Below are 23,665 nucleotides of genomic sequence, written 5' to 3'. Positions count from 1 at the left end.
GCGAGCATCGTGCACAATAACGATTCTGCATAACAAAGCTGTAATGTATAATTAAGTCGATTGAGATGATTCATAAGTGTTTTATTGCATCACTAATATTTAACACGCTGCGTTACTTTTATTTCTGCGTCTAGATTACGCGTCTTGACTTGGGATCTTCTGAGGGGAACATTTCTTTCAAACCACTACGGGAACCAAAATAGCCGAATACAACCGAGCGGGTTTGGCCCTCAGCGAACCTCCCCTGAAGTTGGAGATGCACACATGAGGTCTCTCTGCCTGGGTGGTCTCTCTACTTTAGTGAGCTGTTGCTAAGCAGCTAATAATAGTCGTGTTTGCTGAGTAATTTTTTGCCCTTCTGGAACCAATCAGATGCAAGAAAGTCCTGCGATCTGACAGCCCTAGAGGCGGGATCTCGGCTCTTTTTTTTGTTTTTTTGTGTGTGTGTTTCCCCTCCTCCTCCTCTGCCTCCAAGTGGAGAGAGATCTTTTTCTGCTTTTCTATTGAATCTCAGAGTTGGCCGTGACGCGCGGCCCAAGGGGAGACCACATCGATCTCACCAGAATGATACGACCATCCAGGTTTCTTGCCCGACGACTTGTGTATGGGAATCACTTTGCGCACCTCGCTTTTTGAGAGAGAAACTCGTTGTTTTGGAGAGACACGGTGAATGCGGTGAAAGCGGTGGAGACCTCCAGATCACGAAATGTTGGGATGGAAGGCGCAGACTTTGACTCGCCGTCTCCAACAGGAGTATGAAGTCCTACTCCACGGGTTTAAGATCTCCGAGAGTGAAACTTTGTTGCCTTGGGATATCGCTACACGCTTTCGGGGAAATACTATAAAGTGGGAAACGGTCTCGCAGTCCCCGCAACATGGCCTCGGCTGCTAATGCGCCCTCCGAGCAGGAAAACAGAGACCCCGATCGGCCGAGGATAACGCGGAGGAACAGGGGGGACTGTGCCCGCAACACACCGCTGGATTTGGAGTATTTGCAGCGACCGAGTTACTGCGATGCGGGCTTCGCTTTGGAGCAAATAACGGAGGTGCTTATTTCTCATTTTACCTGGGGGAGAGAACTTTTTTTTTTGTTGTTTTTTTTTGTGGGATCTTGCTCTCATTGTATTCTCCCCCGAGAGGAATTGCCCAAACTATGTCCAGTCGCTGCTAGGTAACGGGACGGGCTGGGGTAGGAGGGTTGAGGGGGGGGTAAGGCAAGGTTTGCACCGAGCAGAAAGTCGATTTATTGTATTTTACGCACACTACGTTTTTTAAAGGATGCGACGATAATTTGGATTTTGCAAAAAAAAAAAAAAAACATCCAGCCAATTGTTTCATAGTAGAACACCCCAGTCTGTAGCGGTGCCCAAAGGGGGCAAAACATGCAGCTTCTACTCAGTAAACACACCTATTCATGTCTTCATAGATCAGGTCCACCTTGACGCGCTGAAAGAGCGGTTGAAAGGTTTCTTCTTATGGGGATGGGGGGGGGGGGGTAAGATAAAGTAGTGCGTGAAAGCGAAAAAAAAAAAAAATCCATGTGGGTGCCCTCTTCCGTTCACAAATATTGTGAGTCGTCCCCCCCCCCCCCCCCCCCCGGTGATGGCTCCTCCACTCCCCGCGCAGGCCGGAACACAAGGGCTGCCGGACCGGGAATGGAGTGGTGCTGGTGGTATTTGTGCGTTTTTTTGGCCACATGCGCCTTTTACAGGTGCTTTGATGTCTTAAGTTGGATGTGTGGGTGATGCATGAGTGTTGATTTAGGCTGGAACAAACTGCCCTACAGCCTTTACATGAGTTGTGTTTTTGTGGATTGTTGGTCATCCCTGTTTTCATGAGGACAGTAGTGTGTTCTTGTTGCACGAGGTGAAGCCTCCCACCTCCAGACTCAGTTTATTTAACTCTGGAGGTCCAGCTGGAGACTCATGTTAGTGGATATCAACACAAATCTGTGACACTACATGTCTGTCTGTCTGCATTAACATTTTCATAAATCATCGCCGTAGCTGTGAAATGACAGACTGAGACTGTGTGTGTGTGTGTCTGTGTGTGTCTGTGTGTGTGAGTGCCTGCCCTGCGGGCGATGAAGATATCTTCCTTCTGCCTGTATCCTGCTAAGGTTACAGTTTATACATGTTACAGATATGACAGAACCTGAGGCCGTCTCTCCGGGGAGTCGTCTGCGGTTTCCTGGCCGCCCTCCACAGTCTCGCATATTTCAATTATAACAGGTTAGCAGGGCGAGACAGTTAATGTGTTTTTATTATTTTAATCGCAGCTCCCGTTTTCCCCAAGAGCCTTCATGCAGGAGTGTGTGTGTGTGTGTGTGTGTGTGCGTGCAGTCTTGCATGAAAAGTAACTCGCAGGTCTTCTCAAATGAGGTGACTTAGGTTGAAACTGACATAGACGCGTTTGTCACCACCCATGGTAGAGTTTTATTCACCTTTATGACCTTTTTTCTCTAGAATCCCACAGATTATCTGTTAAGGTAAGTGTTTGAATGTTTTGTTTTACACTTTATTGTAACCTTAGGACTTTTGTCTCATCATAGGGGAAGGCGACTGGAAGGAAAGCACCTCTATGGCTGAGAGCGAAGTTCCAGAGACTTTTATTTAGGCTGGGCTGTTACATACAAAAGAACTGCGGAAAGTTTTTGGTTGTGGGCCTCATGATTTTTGGGGCTTTTGCTGTGGGCTTAAGAGCAGCTAACTTGGAGACGGACGTGGAGAAACTCTGGGTGGAAGGTAAGATGTGACTTTTTGATTGATTCTTCTTTGCTTCACTGCTTTTGAAGTTCTTCAGTTTGATATTAACATTTGGAAAATCCATCCTGTAAATAAGATTCAAAGCGGAAACGGTCAGTTCGTGTTAATGAATCAGCCGAGGGATTTGTTTATTTGTTGAAACCTTGGTATGAAGCCAATTTCAGTTTATAAAATAAATGAATGTGTGATTTTAAACCTATTTAAAGCATCTCAAATCATATGGGATGCAAACATGTGACATGCAAGAGTTGATTGTGGCTGCAGTCGGTAATAAGGTTGTAATTAAGCTGATAAGCTGCTTTTAGAGTAGAGGAAATTTTTGTCAAAGCCGCCATTTTGTGAGAGTGTGTGCAAGTGTGTGTCTGCCTGCCCCCAGCAGTTGAATGCTCAGAAACTGTGTGTGGTCCCGTTTTGGACAACTCTCAACTTTCCAAAAAGATTTGTCTCCGGTTGCAGGGAAAAAGTGGAGCCAGGAAGGGAACTTGTGTTTGTGGAGAAGGTACGGTTCTCACACGCTTGTGTTTGACAGACCAGATCCTACAAAGATAGTTTTTTTTTAAGGATAGAAGGAGTAGTGCGTATGGGTGGTGCTATGTGTGTGTGTGTGTGTGCGTGCGTGTGTGTGTTGGGGGGGTTAGGGGAAGGGGCTGTGCTTTTTCCCTTCCTTTTGATCCACATTCCTGCACTTACAGCTAGAGCTGGCTCTGGGAGTCATGAATGGAGCAACAGATTTTGCTGCAGAGAATGCACACAAATATATATATATATGTGTATGTGTGTGTGCGTGCGTGTGTGTGCGTGAGAAACACACTGTTGAATTTTAGTTTTGGTCCTTTTTGCGTCTCCTTCACTTTCTAACCAGCCTCCCCTCACATGAAAGTATTCAAGCACAATTCAAACACCCCCTCTGCTTGTGTCCTGCTGTGGGGGGTCTGCTGGATGGCGAGTTTGGTTTCATCTGTGACGCAGGTGCATTTGGCAGCGGTTCAGGTGGTACCGGATCCTGACTGGTGTCAGAGGAACAGTGTTTTCAGACCACACACTGATGGTCATCACCTTGTCCCGTTTCAAGCTGCTCCAAAGTTCACGTGTTTTGGGATTCTTAACGACGATGTCATGTCCGTCAGTTACCAGACAGTAGAGTTTGAGGGTTGCTGTGTGATGTCCCATGGCAGACGGTGTCCATGCGGTTCACACAGCTACACACACACACACACACACGCACAGACAAACACTGACAAAGAAACCGGGCTGCAGTGGTTTCCGTGGTCCCGGTACATGAGGGGTTCCAGATGTTGTTAGGGAGAGATCTGTTTGTTTAGATTAGACTACACAGCTGAGGGATAGATTAGTTCTGCCTGGACTGAGGAACGCTGTGCTGGGCCGCGCTGGGGTACTGGCCCATCGTCCGACACCAAACAGAGGAGAGAGAGAGAGGAGAGGGCGGCTGTTTGTGTTTCATTTGGAACTGCCCTCCACAGGCGACCCGTGGACGACCTCGCATGGAAGCTGTGTGGCCCCCATGGACACACACACACACACACACACAGGCACACAATCCACATGCGGAGCCTGACCGGATTGCTCAATTCAAACCGGAGCGGCGTTTATTTTTTTTATGTTCCCTGATCTGGCGTTGTGTCTTCAGTCATGGCGAACCCCGAATGCGCCCCCATGCAGCGCATCCACGGCAGACCGCCATTAGCCCAGCACCAGAGCCGGCTGGCGTGTTTATTCTGCACGCCGTCACGTGCCGCGGCTTTCGCAGGGATTGTCTCCTCTCACGGGGCGCTCAGTCAGCTCTGTTTATAAACACTCAGACACAGGAAGTTCTGTTTATTAGACAAAGTGACAGAGACCAATTGGGAGTGAGTGAGCGTGGCGCGCCTGGTCAAAGTTGTGTCAAACCTCTGAGGATGTTTGGGGGGGATTTATCGTTTACAAGACATTTCAGGGGATCACATTTGAAATCCTTTCATTTCTTTCTTTCTTTTTTGTCCTGCCTTTGATTGCATCAAACCACGGATACACATGTTTACATCCACTGTTGACAGTGGCAGGAAATTATTAAGTCAAACAGGAAGTTGTAGTATTGTGCTTCACACACACGCACGCACGCACACAAACACACACACACACACACACCACTCGTGGCTGGCTGCACTTGACACACTTTCCTTGATATCAGAACCTGCGTCTGTGTTTTAGTTCAGCTCCGGTTTTAAAATGCAGATGATTCTCGGTTATCTGGTGGCGATTAGGTGTGAGCCTCGTTCACGGAGCAGAAACACAGAAAAGTTAGACCCCTTTGGAGTTCCTCCTGGCCACAAATGGAAAACGGAGCCATCCCTTAGCATTCTGGGTGAAGGCAAACACAGGCCAAATTGTAAAGAAAATAGCTGCGCTGCCTGCCTCTAATTAAAACAGTATCGCGTAAACATTGACTTTCCTGTCGGACGGCCCCTCAGTCTCTCGCCCCGTCTCTGTGTGGAGACGTGGCTGAGGGCCTGTGTTGATAGGTGAGAGGGGATACAGGCAGGAAAAAATGTTGGAAAATGAGGCTTTTGAAGCTCAAGCGCCGGGCTAAGGGTTGAAGTTGAAACTGGGGGTTAAGCAGATGCGAGGGAGCTGTACTATAATCTAGGTTGAGTTGTGGCTAGCCCGTAGCTTTAGCACAGACTTAAGAGGAGATGGGGAGCTGTAGCGCACAAAGGAAGTCCTTTGTTTGCATCAAGGACTTGAGTGGAAGTGCATCGAGATACGTGTGAGTGATTCAAGTTGGAATGAGTTTATAGGCCCCAGATTTATCGCCCGCACTGGGCTATGGGTAGTCTCAAGGCCACAGACTGAGGGGAGGCCCCGGGTCCCGGAGTGCTTTCTTTGGGGGCATAAGTGTAAAGGCCAGGGGCCACTGGGGTAGACCCCTGGGACCCTGAGGTCATCTTGTAGAGGCCCCACTATTTAAAACCTCACCTGATACTCACCCTGTGGCCTGGGTGCAGAGTGAAGACTCACAGCAGAGGGGAGGGTGGGGGGAATGGGGGGTAGGGGTGAAGTGGGGGGGGGGGTGCAGAAGTCGCAGCTGCCACCATGAGTTGTCTGTATCCTGTGTGTGAGTGTGGGTGTGTGTGTGTGTGTGTGTGTGTGTGTGTGTGTGTGTGTGTGTGTGTGTGTGTGTATACATGTGTGCGTGTGTGAGTATCCCATTAGCCAGATGTTTGGGGAAAATGCATCAGTCTGCATTTGTGATTTAGTTTTTAACCTTTTGACATCTATCCTCCAGCAGAGGGCAGTAAATCTGATGTCATTTGTGCTTCAGTCGCTTAAAGACTGTATAAAATGAATTGTATAATAAATATTCAAACTGTATATTTGTTCAGGAGGGGTTCATTCATAACTGATTGCACTTGCAGGTTGAATTTAACATCTTCTTTCTGATTTAATTCAGCAACAGGTGCTAATCCATGTTTGTCTCTACCTTGAGTCTACCTTGTTTTACGGTCTTCAATCCAGTTGCAACTCCCTCCCTCCCTTTTTTTTTTTTTTTTTTGCATGTCTGTTTTGTATCTAGAGCATTAAGAACTGAGGATTAAGTTGAGAGAGACGGTGGTTGTTTTGTTGTTCTGCTGCATGCGGAAGAAGCCTTGACATCCTTTCTTGTGGACCAAGATGAGGAAGAGGAGGAGCGGCCTGAATGTGGCGTCTCCTCCGAGAAGATTGCGGTTTGCGTGATTGAATTATCCAGCGTTTGATGTGTATGGGACTGCACATAGATACACTCTATGCGGAGCGAAGCTTTGGGGAGTTGAATGAGTAGGTGGTTGACCAGAGCTGACATGGCAGTCTATTTTGATGGGTTTCTTTTTTTTTTTTTTTTTGCTTTTCTTCATCATCTTTTCATCTATTCCCCTTTTTATTTCACTCTGTCCCTTGTGTTCTATCTCCAACCACTGTCGTTCAAGAGCCACAAGCAATCAGAAACACAAATGCACCCACGCCCAACGTTTCTTCCTAACTCGCTCAGAATATACAGCAAACAGTCGTATATCTGTGTTTATTTCACGCCCTCTCACATATTTGCTGCACATGCACGCTTTCTTTTTTTTTTTTGCATTCTCCAAACTCAAATAACGTTGTGTTTATCAGCTCGCTACAAACAGGATTAAACCTCTATAGAAGCCACAACATTCCAGCGTGTTGTGTTAAACTTTACGAGTTGATGAAAAGTGCAGGCTAGCTGGTGAGGGATTTAGTGCGGCGAAACATTGTGCCTGTGGTACTGTACGCAGATTCGGACCGCTTTATTACTCAAGCTGGTTCTCCTTCGTTTGAAAGCAGTCTTGTATACATTAGTCCTGCCTGTCTCCAGCAAATGCAAAATAATGTTTAAAAATTTGCTCTTTAATCACAGTTCCTGCGCGCATGTGTGTGTGTGTGTGTGTGTGTGTGCGCGTGCTCTTTCTCTTGAGGCGAATGCTCTCCCATTCACAAACGACATCCTGGGATGCCTCCAAGTTCTCTGTTTACATTTTGCATTCTTTCAGGCGCTCTTATTCAAAAACCAGAGCCCTGCGAATGACTGACCACAGGAGACTGTGGAGAGAATTACCCTCCCCCTTCTACCTCCCTCCCTCTGTCCCTCTCCATCTCTCTCTCTCTCTCTCTCTCTCTCTCTCTCTCTCTCTCTCTCTCTCTCTCTCTCCATCTCACCATTCCTCTCTTTTCCCCTCTGCCAGAAAGGTCCCTCTCTTTACCTAAGCCCACCCCACCTTCCCTCCACCACTCCCCCACTCCCCCATCCCTGGCTGGAGAGAGTGGCCTCAGAATGCCAGATGTATTACAGAGTGAGCCACTGCAATGTAAACACTCAGGCCTGCCATGAGAGCAGGGTGGTCTGGCCTCCCTCCTTCCCTTCCTTCTGCTCCCCTCCTAGTCCTCCCTCCCCCTTTCCTCTCTTCCCTCCCTCCCAGTGCTGACTGCCAGAGGGGTGTACAAAACAGCAGAGTTAGAGTGTGACTGTGTGTGTGTGTGTGTGTGTGTCTGTGCGTGCGTGCGTGTGTCAAAACCGAGCGAGGAAAGCAACAGGAGTATAGTAGCAGTAGTGTGTTTGTGTTTTGGCTGCAGTGCCTACCGTACTCCAAGAGAGAGATCGGAGTGCGGATTGATGCTTTTCAGACTGCAGTACAGATCTTTTTTGTTTTTTTTCTTCTTCATGCAAACACACTGTAAACATCAAAATGTGTGTGTGTGTGTGTGTCTGTGTGTGTGTGTGTGTGTCTGTGTGTGTGTGTGTCACTCGAATTTCTTAGCCCCTCTGGCACACATGGATACGTAACAGTATAGTCCATTGCAATTCCTGTCGCACAACGTCATAGAAATCTGGCAGCAACAGCAATTACTCAAGTACCACATATGCTCACGCGAAGCTTAAAGATGCAGAGATAGACGGAAAATCTCTCACGTTATGAGAGATACGCAGCTCAATTTGCTCCTGAGCAGAGGAGACTCTTCGATTGAGAGTCTAAAGCGATGTCATTCGGTGCAGACTGATAGGTATCACCTTATTAGACTTCATCTCCTTGATTGTCGGTCTCCATGTTCATTTCTGATATTTTCATCCATGGCTGCTCACAGCATCTGCGGTACAGTAGTTGTGTACACATCTCAGGAGTCCAGATGTGGCATAACAAATTCAGTATGTGAAAAAAAAAGAGACACACTGGATTGAAGCTACTAAAATTGTATTGGTTGTCGGGTGGGGGGGGGTCTATCTTTCGATGCCATCAGGTCTTCATCAGACGCAATGCTGCGAATGCAGTTTGCAGTCCAAGTTTGGAGGTTTGAAATGCGCGCGCTGATGAATATTTCGTGCTAGCAGGGATCATGATGGAAGGAGAGCTGAGGTCTGTTTCTGAGGCTTGCTTGCTGAATTTTTAATCAAAATTTTCTTATTAACAACTGCTAAAATTCTGAAGGTGAGAGTGTCAACAGAACTGTTACATTCTGTAATTAATTCCAGCAAACTCGTTACGCTCATTTGAATATGTGCAATAACACAAACATACCAAATTCTTTACAAGTAGACTGTCAGCCTTGCACTTCATGAAGGTCAAACATCCTGTTGTTTGTTTGTTCATGGTGCCAGCTTTTTTAGGAGAGATTCTGGTGAACTTTTCCTTGCGTTACAAAGTGGAAGAAGAAGCCTTGGACAGTCTGGCAGAAGGAGATTCCTTTTTTCACTTTATAAAGTTTGAAAAGATGGTCCTCAACAAGCAATTTTGATCATCGAAGGATCAACTGAGCAAATAATACATGAAGAAACAACAATCTTACAACTAAGATTTCTATTTTCAACCTAAAATTTTCAAAAGCCTGAAAGACCACACAGCTTGTTAAAATCTGTTGTGCTTTCTTTCTGCCACTTCATTTTGTATCAAAACTAGTCAGGTGTAATTGGTGGGTGGGAAGGCAGGCAGGTAACCGGTTCAAACCACACATCTCTACAAACATAGAAAAGCAAATCTGTGGTTTGACACTTGGAACATGTCTTATGTGCATTATCGACAACCAGAATACAGTAGTCCCTCGCATATTCATGCTTCATAATGCCCGGCTCACCACATCGCGGATTTTTAGTCGGTAGTCACATGGTATCGTACATGCGTGCTATTGGCTAACAGCATCCGGAAGTGCGCTGTGGTCCGTGATTCTCTGTGTATTAAAGAAAAACTTAAAACGATCTATAAGAGTGTGGGAAAAGGTAATAAATAGAACGTGGTTTAATATCAGTATGGGAGGGTTCATAAACATTTAAATTACTGTCGCTATATGGCGGAATTTTGCTTTTTGTGGGTGGTACTGGAACGCATTAACCACGAGTAACGAGGGATCACTGTACTTACAAAGCAGCTAACTCAAAATCAAGAAATCAAAGGCCACCAGGTCCGCACCACCCCCTAAACAGATTTTTTGGATAGGTCGATATTTTCCAAAACTAAGGTAAGGTAAGGTAAGGTTAAGTGTCGGTTTTGTTCCTGGCAACAACAATTGTGCCACACCGCTGAAGATTCTCAAATGACATGCAGGTCCGGTGACCATGAAGTACAAAGGTAATCATAGGAAATATAACACACTAAGTAACTGGAAAAGAAATCCATTCTTTTCTCATCTTTTTCTTTTCTTCCATTCACACTCTTGAGTCTGTTCCACACTTGGGAATGTGTGATTTTGGGATACCTGGAATCATGGGCCATCTTTCCAGGAAATGACAGAGAGATGGCTAGTTGAGATTGGCTGTTCAGGTTCATGTCACGGTCTGTTATGGCTGGGCTGTAAGCCAATCCTGTGTCAGTAAACTGCAGCAGGGGGAGATCGTTCACCTGGCTTCCATTGGACAGGCACTGACAGGATATACAGGATGAGTTTTTTTTCCCAGTAGAGTTGACGCTAATGAAGAATTATAGCAGGAGTCTTGTATACTCCGTACCACTTACTCTCCTTGTCTTTTATTTGAGTTCTTACTCCACAGACAATGTCAGTAGAACTGTCTTTCACATGTTCGTTGGGTTGCATACACTGGTTCAGATACATCTTTTGCAGATGTCTAGGGTGTTTTTAATTGCACATGTGCACACATGTATGCAAATGCTTTAAACTCAGACTTTCTGTCAGCATTTTCTTCCCAACTTCTCTTTCCACTGCTTTGCGAATCTATTGGCGTTGAATAGGATTTTTTTTTTTCAAGATGAAGGGGGGGGGGGGTTTGGGAGGAGCGAGTGTGACCTGAATGAAGGCAGCAACGTGGAAGAATCTGCCCATTGAGGAGTGTGTGAATGTACACCTCAAGCCCAGGGGAAGCTGCATTGGGAGCCAGCCGACTGCTAAATACACCCATTTTAGAGGCTGCAGGGGCCGGACAGGTGATTAGCATAATCAGGGGCGAGGGGAGCCATACATATGGTAATGCTGGAGCTCGGGGGTTGAGATTTGGTAGTTTGGGTGGGGGTTTGGGGTGTGCGTGCACTAGGGAGGTGGAGGGGAGGGGGCGGCATCTGGGGTGTCACATTTGTGTCCGGGGTCGGTGCGCTTAGTTTTGTTGTTTTAGGAGACACTTGGCTTCAGATGCAAGTCAGAGCACCTCCACTTGGTCTCATATCGTCTCTTCATCCTTTGTGTCGCATATTCTCTCTACCTTGAGTGTAATACCCTTCCTCTGTGTGGCAGCCTCCTCTTCTTTGAAAGCTGAAAGGGAGCGGGACGGAGAGAATGAGAGGGAGAGAGCAGGAGAGCGAAAGGAGGGGCTCGCCACGGGTCAGATAGGGTCTCGGCTCTCAGTGAGGTCTTTCATCACATATTTGTGGCTGTGTGCACACCTGCATTGAGAGCCCACATTCAAAACTACTTTTACTGCTTTGCATACTGCTGTGTTTGCTGCTTCTTTAACCGCCACAATGAATACTGCGAGCACTGTTACCGCTCCAACAGAGACTGAACATCTGAGTCAGCTTCAAATGCCGTTAAAAACAGGGGGCTCATTTACAACCTGTTTACACGAACGAGACAGTTTGCTGAAAACAGAGACATTTTTCCTTTGGGTTTTATAGGAGTTCTGATAAGACGTGGCAAAGCTTTAGAAAACCCCTGCAAACAAATTCTCAAACACGGTTGACAATGCTGGAGATTTTGTCACATCATCCGGAAACTGACACATTGATTTTGTTTTCTTATTCTTATTATCTCATCATAGAAGTACAGTAATAGACACATCTTATCAGACTCCAAATTGATTTACCCAGTGCTCACATGAGGCTGTAGAAGTAACTTGTCACGAGTAATCCTTATAACAAAGATAGAGTGAGGCATACCGACAGTCAGCAGATGACGTAGAAGCGTATGACCTCTGGAGGAAGGCAGCAGGTGGGCTCATCTTAGTGATCAAAGCTGTATGAGGTGATTGGCACCAGCAGCTGAAGAGGTGAACCAAGGAGCAAGAAAGACACTTACTGTGGGAACTACCTGACCGAGTGGTATTTAAGGCCAGGGTCAAAGTGAAAGATGTTTTGGAGAAGAGAAATCCATCTGTTGGATGTATTTTTTATATTCTTCTTTCATTGATTAAGATGAATCTTTCCTGTCATTGTATAAGAAGTTGCGCAATATACGATGCGCCATGTTATCATGGCGCAATCTGGAATCTTTTTGGAAACATGCACGGATGCAGTCCATCTTCATATCTATCTTCAATACTGAACACAAATTAGATTCTAGTATCAGTAGGTGTGTTGTTTATTTTTCATACGAATTTCTTTTTTCTTTAGCTTATCCTGCAGAAGATATAATGTAGAAGTTTCTGTCATATTGTGAAAACGCTGTCGAATGAAAAGTATTTTCACATGACGTTTTCATCACTTCCATAGTCAAGCTGTTTCCATTGTCCACAATTGACAAAATTACTGACAGCAACAAACACTTGCATCAAGTTCACGCGTGTTTCAATTGGCATGTCATAAATTGGCAAGTAATTTCCTTAAAAGCAGCTCATTGGTTGGTCTTTGTAGGTCATTACCCTGGCAGAACAGGGGCCTCGGGATATGGGAGGATGGCAGAGAGTTGACCTGGTCTTTCGGGGTTCATCCTCTTCACGGTGGGGGGTTCCTGCAAAGTGAGGGTCTAATCCAGCTAATCCGTTCTCTGCACACACAGAGATGTGTTTATCTGCATGTACGTACAGTACATTCATGTATACACCAATGACATCATGTACCTTCATAGTGAGCGGTGTAGGGCAGCCATAAACAATTTTTTTTTTGATGGTCGACTAATCGGATCATCATAAATTGAATGTAAAACACACACCTTGTCCCACCACTATAAAGCTGCTCCTATATAATCATCGTTAGTTTTCAGCTTGAAGTGTTCAAGGTATATTCTAACCAAAAGTAAAGACAATTAAGATAGTTCATGAAGCCTTTAATGAATGAAAAAATTATTTAACTGTGTAGCATAAAGTGCAAAAAGGTAAAATAAGGTAAAGGCACTTCAAGTTATACTTCAGAATACTTTTAATAATTTTTAGCCTTTTTCTTTCCTTAATTTGTCTTTGGTATCAAACATAACACCTGTAACTAAGTAATTATTAGGATTGTTTTTAACAATACAGAAAACACATGAAATCATTGCTGATGTAACATTTACACCTATGTGAGTAAGTAGTAGGTTAGCTCTGTTTACACTCATATTAGTAGCTAAGTAGCCAGTTATCTTACCGAGAAGACGCTCCCTCTTCGTTGTCACAAGCAACACAGTCACAGATGTACTACCAGTGGAAGGCAAGTGCTGTCTTGCAGATAATGTATTGCACACTTTTATCTTTTGTTTTCTTAAAATTCTGCCACTCATTTGAGCGTCATTGTGGAGTAGCCATGATGTCAGAGCTGGTCTGGTTCGTGATGTCCTCTTTGACACGGCGCTCCGAACCACGCTCCATACTCGGTAGGGGTTTTTATCTGAACCACTGCTTCGAAGCCTGCTTCATACGATGAAAAACCACGTGACTGATGATGTTTTAATCACTCAGGTGGTTCATTCACACATCTGAAAAAGTTCATTCACAAGGAGAACCAGTTTAGTGTTTCGGATCAATGGGCAGGGATTTGAAACACCGTCTGGTCAGATGTGTTAAAATGGATGAAACAGCACGGCTGATTGTGTCAATACCTTCTGGATCGATTAGATAAGCTTTTGGATTGCTGACAATTTTCTTTCTAATTGCTTTGCAATGGAACCATCCAGAAAGATATTGAGAAAGAGTCTGTTTCTAACACAGTAGAAAAGAATAAACCAGACACATCTCATTTTTAATTGCATCACTTTAATTGCATCTGGTATAACTTTGGTTGACATTACGGCTGACCTCGATTAAGACTGCTGAGCACGTGTGTCATGGACAGAAAGATAGAAGCAGCCGTGGAAGGTGCAGTAGCAGGTTTGAGAAAAAACACAACACATTGACTATTAAATGAGTTGTCAATGCTTTTAATGGTAATGAGTTGACTAATCGTTGCAGTCCCAGTTAAGACAGAGGTGCTGATGTTGATGGGATGGGAATATTATGTTTGTTGAGCTGGGGAACTTGTTTGCCGCTAGTGGTGCATGTTTTCCTCCGAAATGTGGGATGCTTCCGTTGTCAGGCGTCAGAGATGTGCAGGGGATGGGGTTTCACTGTTGTGTGTTGTATGGAAAAGAGAGAAAGTTGGCGAGGGGCAATGGGGGAGTGGGCTGGTTTTAACAGAGGGGCTGGGCTGATTGCCATCATGATCTGGCCAATCACAGAGTACAAATGAATAGAGCAAAGAGAGGGAAATTGAGAGTATAAAGAGGAGGGGGAGTTCAGGACTAAAAGGAGGGAGGGGTGATGTCAGTTCCTTAGAAACCTGCTCTCTCTCCTTTCGCCCCCCATTCCCCTTTCGAGAATAGGGGGGACCAGGGGTTAATGTTATGCAACACACTGAATGCCCGTACTGAGTGTTCTAATACAGTGAAACACATTCTTCTCTTCTCTTCTCTTCTCTTCTCTTCTCTTCTCTTCTCTTCTCTTCTCTTCTCTTCTCTTCTCTTCTCTTCTCTTCTCTTCTCTTCTCTTCTCTTCTCTTCTCTTCTCTTCTCTTCTCTTCTCTTCTCTTTTTAAAACCAGCAACATTACATTTGACCAGAATTGACAGAATAGTGGCATTAATGGTAAATAAATGAATTATTTACTAATAATGAATACTTGATTGATTGATTGATTCATTCATTCATTCTTTCATTCATTCATTCATGGCCTAAGATAAAAAAAAAAGTCCGTTTTAGAAGCCCTGCCCCTTACGTCATTAGTCACTTAGTCCAGAGGTCATGGCCCATTAGGATCCCCACATGGGGGAGATAATGTCATCATCACTGTTAAAATGCCAACCACAGAGTCCCCTCTTGATCTTATGGGACATGATGTCATCTGAGGGTACCACGCTGAATGAACAGGGTGAGTGTTGAAGGATTGAAACCCACTTTCCCGGATGGCAGCTATCATCACCTCCTAGTGTTGTCATAATGGAAGAGCACTCTTCTTGTCAGCTTCTCACGCAGTATCATTTTAATTCATCCCCTGTGCCCGTCTTCATAGATAGTTGGAGAAGGACTCTGCAATATTGTGACCCTCTTTCAGGTTTGTCGACCATCACCTCACCGGAGGACCTGATGTAATTTTTCTCAATTAAAAGCTGAATATTTGATGTTTGAGAGCTGCAGACTTCTGATTGTTTCTTCGTCTTCGTTTGGATTGGTGATTAATGATTATTACCAATGCAAGATTGTCTCTTGCCATTTTTTGTCGATTGTACTTCTCACTCTATCCCTCACGAGTCTGAGGATACCTTAGTGAGTCAGAGCTCATTATGGAAGTCTGCGTGGTTCCTGGCAGATATGCAGCTCTGTGACAATGTGCTCTTGTATTATGCTTTGATTTGTCAAGCTCTCGTCATGGATCTTGTCAATGGTGTCCTGTGTGATGACAGTGAGCAGCCCTCCAGGACACAAGTCATATTTCAGGCTCGCTCTGCCATGTATTGAATTGAACATCCCTTTTCACATTGCTGTAAGAAGGGGTACCCTCCCATAGTGCCGATACCCCGTCTTCGAGGACCTCCTTTTGTGACACAAGCTTGAGATCGAGGCAGCAGATGAAGGCACAATAGCCAAAGTTTTCCATTTTCTCAGACAGTTCAAACTTGAAGCCCAAAGCAGGTCACTCATTGCATTATACCTTACACTGTGAACATATCTATCACTCCTCACATAACTAATCAGTTATTCACCAACTTGATTATTTCTCATTACTTGTTTGATGAATTCATCACAAAGACTAGCCTAACAAATGTCTTTTTAGACACACTAAGATATTTAGTTAATTTACTTGATATTATTTTGCAGTGTTGTGTATTAACAGTAATCAGGTGACACACAGGTTGCACTTTTAATGAACTGGAATATACTGTATGCTGCAAGCAGGGGAATATACTGCAAAAATTATAGCTTCATAAATGTGTTGAAAGAGACAAATGACAAAAAAAAAAATCGAGCTGCTGTGAAAAGCATTTGAAAGTCAGAGAAACTTTCAGCCACAGCAGCTGAGAGTTGAACGGGACACCTTCAGTATATCAACAGTTTTCTTAGGCTAAGGAATATGGGAATTTGTGTCATTGAAGAAACACAGCACACATGCACACACTCACACACTTGCCTGTATGCCAGTGTGTTCACACACATTCGCGCATATTTTCTCGGTCCAGCTGGGGTGTTAATTTCACCCTGAGGCTGTATGAGTGCTGACCCCAAAACGCTGTAACCTCGTGAAGTGTGGAATTCTCTAAGCCTGAGGCCGTGATGTGCTGTTTCCTGTAGAGAAAGAGTGCATTCCTTCAACTTGTCCCATTCTTAGCTGCTCGCTGTAAATTGGAGGTCTTTGGGTGGCACTTGACAATTTGGAATGCATTAAAAACAGTGAGTTCTTTTTAAGCACGTCCCTCTGTTTTTTTTTTCGAGAGACGAGCTTAACAGGCAAAGCCTTTCTTTCTTCCTATTGTTAGCAGTGGAAATAAATGTATCTGTCATAATTCCTACATCCACCTTACACCCGATGGAAGTCCTATGTAACCAGGCATCGACTTTGCGTTGCCTGTGATTGTAGAGTGCATCAGGCACGTTGAATTGTTATGTGCGTTGGGTCTAAATCAGTTTCATGCGTGCTGTATTGCTAGTAGGGTAAGCAAAATGTAGCTGCTTAGCCAACCTTGCAGTGGAAAGCATGTCGCTCCAGTTAGCCTAGGCCTGCGATTAATGATGAGTATTATAAACATCCCTTCAGACAGGATCAGATGGGAATGCTGTTTGGGTCCAGAAAAAAAGAAATCAAGTGTGTTTTCCTAATGCCCCAAGACATGGCCCCCTCCCTTCCCGTTTCATTGGTCTGACTGGGTGGTCCATCACAGCAGAACAGACATTCTTATGTTCAACTTTAATGCCATTACAATGGGAAGAAAACATTCAATCTATGCCTGCTGTTGCACAAATCGAGCAGAATTGTTAAATTGGATTAAGGCATAATAAAATGTTACAGATTTTTCACACAGTTGGGCCTCTCACTGGGCAATTTTTTTGTGTGTCTCTGTGTGAGTATTTATGTGTGTGTGTTTAAGAGTAAGACAGTGAGCAAGTGAAAGAAGATGACTTTAAATTGCCCAAGCTTTCACTAAGTGTTCAGTCACCGATGATGGAAAGGCTCCAGTCCTCTGCTCGTAAATCAGATGCAGATGCACTCAACTCAAGGATGCGATTGCAGGCAAACTTGCAGTTCACAAGAACGAAACATACAAAACTTCCATGCGGCTTTGGTTTGCCGCCGCTTGCATGACTGCGATTGCCTGCATTTGTTTGTGTGTGCTTGCGAGGGAGGCTTTGCCAGACCTGCCTCGACTCTCCCGGGGTGGAGCAGGGCAGCGAACAGGGACTGAAAGGCTGCTTTTGTAGCTTGGACTAGTTGAGAGCTCAGAGCGCACGCACAGGGCTTAGTCCCACCACGACAGTGGGAGCAAAATCCCGGAGCCTCCCTCTCTTTATCAAGCACACACTGTCACACACAAATGCAGTCAATGTGGTTTGGCGCTGCAGACTTGTAAACAACATTTGAGTAGAAACACTCAGCTTGTTTAAGCGAGATATGGATTTGTTGGGGGTGACATTACCCCTCTGGATTTAAAGGAGTTAGGATGTTTTGGTGTTGTAGTGACAGGAACTAACTGTAAGCAAAGTACTCTTTTTGTCCGAGATACAAGCCCGATAGCGCTGTGATTTGGACGAGTTGCCTCTGGGCTCGCTTCTCGTCCCACAGATGTTTTAGCGCAGGATGGTGCTAGTGTGTGTTTTTGCAAGGAACGTTGCTGTGTTAAGTTTGACCGTCTCTATTTGCACATGTTTTTATTATTTTCTCACTGCATTAGAACATTTTCGCTTAAGAGGCTAAACTTAATACTTTCATGTATTTGAGAGAGTCTGATTTCTTGATTAGATTAGGTTCTTACTGGGAATTGATCAGTTATCTTTTAAATTTTAATGAATGTATTTACTTCAAACTTTGACAGTCAGTAATATCGTGGACCAATGATAGCTTCTTTTTTTTTTTTTACAAATGAAGGCTACTAAAGATAATATAGAATGCAATAGTAAGCATTGGGATTTTGCCAAATGGTCAAATTCGATACAAATACATCTAAATAGAACACATGTGATATTCCACAAAGTGTTAAAATTAAGTCTCAACACTCTCAATCTTCTTTGTGCAGTTGGTGGGCGTGTGAACCAGGAACTGAAGTACACGCGGCAGAAGATAGGCGAGGAGGCCATGTTTAACCCTCAGCTGATGATCCAGACGCCGCGGGAGGAGGGGGCCAGTGTTCTAACGGTGGAGGCGCTCCTGCAGCACCTAGAATCAGCGATCCAAGCCAGCAGAGTTCATGTTTACCTTTATAACAGGTAACTAACAAACAAAAATTAATAATCATTATTTGACCAGATAAGCTTAAAAGGGTGTTGGCATTAAGCATCTGTGACAACGACTGAATGAAAACTCTTGTTCTCCTTTTCAGACAATGGAAATTAGAACACTTATGCTACAAATCAGGAGAACTGGTCACTGAAACTCATGTTATGGATCAGGTAAAATGCAAATGATTTTTCTCTCCAGATGGCAGTGAAACACTCGAGCCGCTTTCTGAGGCATTTATATCTACATCTCAATGTGTGCCCACCATGATGTGTGTGGTAATGTGTTTGTCCATTTAGATCATAGAAAAGCTACATCCCTGCCTCATCATCACCCCTTTGGACTGTTTCTGGGAGGGAGCCAAGCTCCAGTCTGGAATGGTCTATCTCCCGTGAGTACACAAGGATCCCCTTTTTACTCAAAAGGCTGTATTTTATGACGTGTCAGCACAACTCCAACATACCAAAACAGCATGTAAACCGGTGTCTTTGAAGCAAATGGCAAATTTATTAAAATGATCTGCATCAGTGTGTGTGAGCACATTCTAGGTTGTTTTCACAATAGAGGAAAAAAAAACAAAACGAGGAGGCGATCTGGATCTTCTTTTTACCCCCTTTAGTTGAGGCTGCCCAAACACACTCACGCCTCCAAAGAGACATCACAGAAGAACGTGTGTGTGTGTGTGTGTGTGTGTGTGTGTGTGTGTGTGTGTGTGTGTGTGTGTGTCCTGAACCCGGATTCTCTGAAGGCTCTATTGTAGTGGTTGCTGGCATGCGCATCGCTGGCGATAGTTTCTCTCGAGCCCTGGGCCTCACACTATTGTCTGGCCCTTCTGTTGCTAATGGCCCGCTGCTACAGTAAAAAATCAGCAGACCTTTACCTCTGCATGTGTGTGTGCATGCACATAATGTATCCCATTGCCAACAGTTCATACATGTGATTTGCCAGTGCGTGAAAGTGTTAAGCTTGGGTCTATTTCATCACATGTGTGAGTGTGTGTGTGTGTGTGTGTGTGTGTGTGTGTGTGTGTGTGTGCGTGTGTGCGTGCGTGTGTGTGTGTGTGTGTGTGTGTGTGTGTGTGTGTCTGTTGCCCCATGGCCTCTAAAGATAAATAAAGTTTTTACTATGTTCTGGTTGGGAAGCTGGAAATAATAACCCAAGCCTGGTTAAGCACATACAATGTTGTCGGAATGATAGAGAGAGGGAGAGAGAGAGGTTCAGAAAAAGAGAGGTCGGAATGTGTACGCCATAGAGAGACAAGGACTAGTTCAGCCCTGCCCTATTGCATGATGGGAATTGATCTTCATTTATTGTTTGCTGTCACCTAGCAAGAAAGAGAATACTTTCTGCTCTCAAAGAGCTGACTGCTTTGTGATGTAAAAATGGAAATTTTATTTCACAGAGACTAAGAAATGTGCACAGCCCAGGAAACATTTACATCCCACCACCGAGTCTCCTCTTTAAAATTCTTCAATCCATTGGATTTTGGGATACATTTTTAAGATAATAACCCCGAAAATACACACATTATCAATAAACGGAGATTAAAATCCAAGTATCTAATTTTATATGTTAATCAACAGATATTTAACACACACCAATTTTTAAAACAGTTTGATTTGTTGGTGTTTCTGCAGTTTTGATTTTGAAGGACATCAGGTGATATTTATAGTTCTAATAACATGATAACTATTAACAATCTAACAGCATTAAACATCTTAACTCAATCCTGTGTGTTCAATTTAATGGGATGCTTGTATTTGTTAAAATCCTATGTGATTTTTTTGGCTTTATTCCTCCAGCTGCAACACAGCATTTCAAATAAACTCTTAAATGGAAGAAAGTGCAAAAAAAGAAAAGAAAAAAAGAGATGAACTTAACCACAAAAAATGTACTTAATCGTAATTCACAGCTGCGCTTTCTTTTTTACATATCTAATAGAAATCAGTCTTAAAGCATATGAATGAATTAAATAAAAAGATTCAGTTCTTCAATCTTCCCTTCTTGTATGATGATGGTTCACCGGACAACCCCTTGACATTTATTACATTAAACAAAATTAAATGAGGACGAGAGGACTTCAATATAGAAGTACACCTCTTCTAGGGGGTCGTTTATGAAAGAAAATGAAGTGTTAATATGCTTTTATTGCAAACATAACCTACCTTGGAGTATGTTACCGCTGTAAGATGAGGACCACCTTTGTAACACTGAAAACCAAAACTTAATCCAAAATTTACCTCAGGAATCGCAAATAATGCTTCATTAGCTGCTAAATCCAAGCCAAACTGTTCATCATGAGTATCATTGGTCAAAGATGAACGAGGTATTTGGTTGACAATCTGTGATTCATGTTTACAATGGACTGTTTGGGTGAGAATAAAACAAATGACCTCACCTCAACTTAACTGTATTTGCATTCCATTTTAACGTTGTAGAGGTAAAGACCCTTTGCAATGGACCAACTTCGACCCCAAAGAGTTCCTTGAAGACTTGCGAAAGGCTAACTTTCCCGTGGAAGGTTTTGAGGACATGTTGGAAAAGGCTGATGTCGGACACGGCTACATGGATAGACCCTGTCTGAACCCCGCTGACCCCGACTGTCCCCTCACCGCACCTAATAAGAACTCAACTAAGGTCGGCACAGCATTAGAATGTTCCTTACAAATAAAGTCTTTATTAGGAGACTAGATACTGACATTTTCTTCTATTGCACCAGCCATTTGACGTGGCGCAGACCCTGAGTGGTGGCTGCCACGGTCTGTCCAGGAAGTACATGCACTGGCAGGAGGAACTGATCATTGGCGGGACCACCAAGAACGGCACCGGACCCCTGCTCAGGTAACATACCCACACTTACACGTACACACTCCCATAAACACTGCTGTGATCACTGCAGGGCTTATTCTGGAAAGAGTGTGTGTTTTTTGTTCTTTTTTTCTTCCCGAGGCGGCACATGCATGCGTACATGTGCGCTGTGTGCTGTAAATCTTGCAGTCATTAGCAGATTTCAGTGAAATCTTAGAGGTCCAGCTGTTCCTGCTCAGCTCTGGCTGCTTGGACACTACCAGCTCATACACACGAATGTGCACAGAGTGATCTATTGCTTGGTTAGTTTGTCCAAATATACAGTGGTTTGGACTACATAGACCTAATTCAAGCTCAATCACGAAGGCAAAAATGAAAGGTTTGTGTATCTTTGAGTGTATAATATACATTGCTTTACATTTGCAATCAGCGGTACGCCCTCTGTAAGAGAACACACTGCATTCAGTCAATTACTGCATTATGCACTTTTTTATTTGTTTTGTGGTCGTGTTTTTTTTGTTTGTTTTTTTTCCTGGCAGAGTTTGGTCATTAGGGTGTCGTGCTTGCCCGCCAGTGTATGTGAGTGTTTGTGTGTGTGTGTGTGTGTGTGTGTGTGTGTGTGTGTGTGTGTGTGTGTGCGTGTGTGTGTGTGTGTGTGTGTGTGTGTGTGTGTGGGAGGGGGGGGGTAAGATGCTCGATCAGGCTGCTCATGCTGACAGTCAACTTTCACATTTTTTCAGTGACTGTCATCATTACTGTGATATCGCTGTATGACAGAGATCGCATTCATAAAGAGAGCTGATGTCTGCTGTCTTGGTTCATGGAAAAATCAACAAATTGAAATGACTCGCTTGGCCGGTGTTTCTTAGTTGTAACAAGGGTGTATTAACTGTATTTCTTGATAACCTTCCCAACATGTGCCCACTTCCGTCTATTCATCATTACATTTCATATCTTGGCGTTCTTATATCAGGACATTATAATAAATCTTTTAGAATTCAGGTGCAATGAAGTGGGTGGGTATACCCACTTCATGGCACCTTTTACTGATTCCAAGTAAAAAGGGGCACCTCCTTTAGTTTTCTCTACGGTGTGATGTGGTTTTGACACTAGTTAGTTTTTCTGCTTCACCTAGTAGGCCTTGCTATTTCACATATGATTATGTTCTGATCTACAGAATCCTTTAAAGTCAGTCCATGGTGGGACTGAAACAAGAACACTCATGATTTGGTTTTTATAATTAAAGTCGAGACCCTGGTTTGACATTATTTGCACCATCCAGAAACAGATCACCGCCCTGCTGACATTCAATCTCATGTTGCCAGTGAAGGCTCACACATCATTGACATCTCCCTTTTTATTCTCCCTCTTCCATCCTGTCCAACTTTTTCCTACCCACTTCCTCCCTCTCACCTTGTCACCCCTTCCTCCCCCTCATCCAGTGCCCAGGCCTTACAGACTATGTTCCAGCTGATGACTCCCAAACAGATGTTTGAGCACTTTCAGGGCTACGAGGAGGTTTCCCATATCAACTGGAATGAAGAAAAGGCTGCAGCAATACTGGAAGCATGGCAGAGGAGATATGCCGAGGTATTGGCCAAAACACTCATAAACAGGGGAGGTAGACATCCAGAAAAAGAAGGCAAGCAAAAAGAAAAGGGAAAAGAAATCTACCCTAAATCCTCTCCAACCACACTGTAAATCACTGGCCGGATACAGGTGAACATGGAAAAGCCCCATCCACAAGCCTGTTAGATACTAGAACCAGTGCTGGTGTGTGGTAAAGGGCTAAAGCCTCCCTCTAACTCTTCAGTAGAGAGGAGTGATAGAGCGACAGGGTGAGCATGTCTGGAATACATTAAGGGCGTGCTGGATATCTCTTTCGTTCTCTCTATCTGTTACTTATGTATAAACGCACATGCAAACACACTCAGAAGTTTACACACAATCACTTTCCCAGCTGTGGCCCCATTGGTGGCTCATGTGTGACATCATCTGGTCTTTGTTTTGGGGGCCCCAACCTCTGTTCAGTGTGGTGTGACCTTGCGTGTGTGTGTGTGTGTCTGTGTGTCTGTGTGTTTGTGTGTGTAAAAGTGTGTGCACACAATTTCTTGGTGTTTTGGTGGCAAATGATAAATGATGCATGCCTACTCTTGCGTGTTTACATGTGTAGCATTGGCATGCCTGATGGTATGCGCTGTCACATGTGTGAGTTCACACATGGGCGTGAAAGTGTGTGTGATCTAGTGCGTGTTTCCTAATGTATGTCAGCCGTATTACTCCCCACTGAGCAGTAACAGCAGTTCAATGGTGAAGCCATCTGTCTGGCCTGAGATAGTGAGAGAGGAAGAGGATAGGTCTGCAGATCCTCCCAAAGACATCCTATAATCCAGGCAGAACTCATTATCAAAAGCTGTTTTTTAACCTGTTAATCACCTTTTTCTTTTAGGATTATTTAGCAATGAGTTTTGAATACAGTTTTTAGAGAGGTGGGATCCGGCCCAGCGAACAATCTTTT

The 23,665-nt window shown here is 44.1% G+C and overlaps 1 protein-coding gene across 1 annotated transcript in view; it reads left to right on the top strand.

Moving 5' to 3' along the window:
- The first annotated feature begins 517 nt into the window (after positions 1-517).
- ptch1 (patched 1) overlaps positions 518-23,665 on the top strand; it is a 48,128-nt gene continuing 24,980 nt past the window's right edge. Inside the window, exons 1-8 of the mRNA XM_068311220.1 lie at positions 518-1,046; positions 2,552-2,744; positions 18,140-18,329; positions 18,443-18,512; positions 18,639-18,730; positions 20,778-20,976; positions 21,059-21,180; positions 22,590-22,737. Coding sequence (XP_068167321.1) covers positions 876-1,046; positions 2,552-2,744; positions 18,140-18,329; positions 18,443-18,512; positions 18,639-18,730; positions 20,778-20,976; positions 21,059-21,180; positions 22,590-22,737 — 1,185 coding nt within the window. The 5' untranslated portion in view covers positions 518-875. The remainder of the gene's footprint in view (positions 1,047-2,551; positions 2,745-18,139; positions 18,330-18,442; positions 18,513-18,638; positions 18,731-20,777; positions 20,977-21,058; positions 21,181-22,589; positions 22,738-23,665) is intronic.

This window comes from Antennarius striatus, chromosome 3, assembly GCF_040054535.1.
Source record: "Antennarius striatus isolate MH-2024 chromosome 3, ASM4005453v1, whole genome shotgun sequence".
Lineage (NCBI taxonomy): Eukaryota > Metazoa > Chordata > Actinopteri > Lophiiformes > Antennariidae > Antennarius > Antennarius striatus.
The sequence above is the reverse complement of the archived record's forward strand: the minus strand, read 5'-3'. Positions and strand labels throughout refer to the sequence as shown.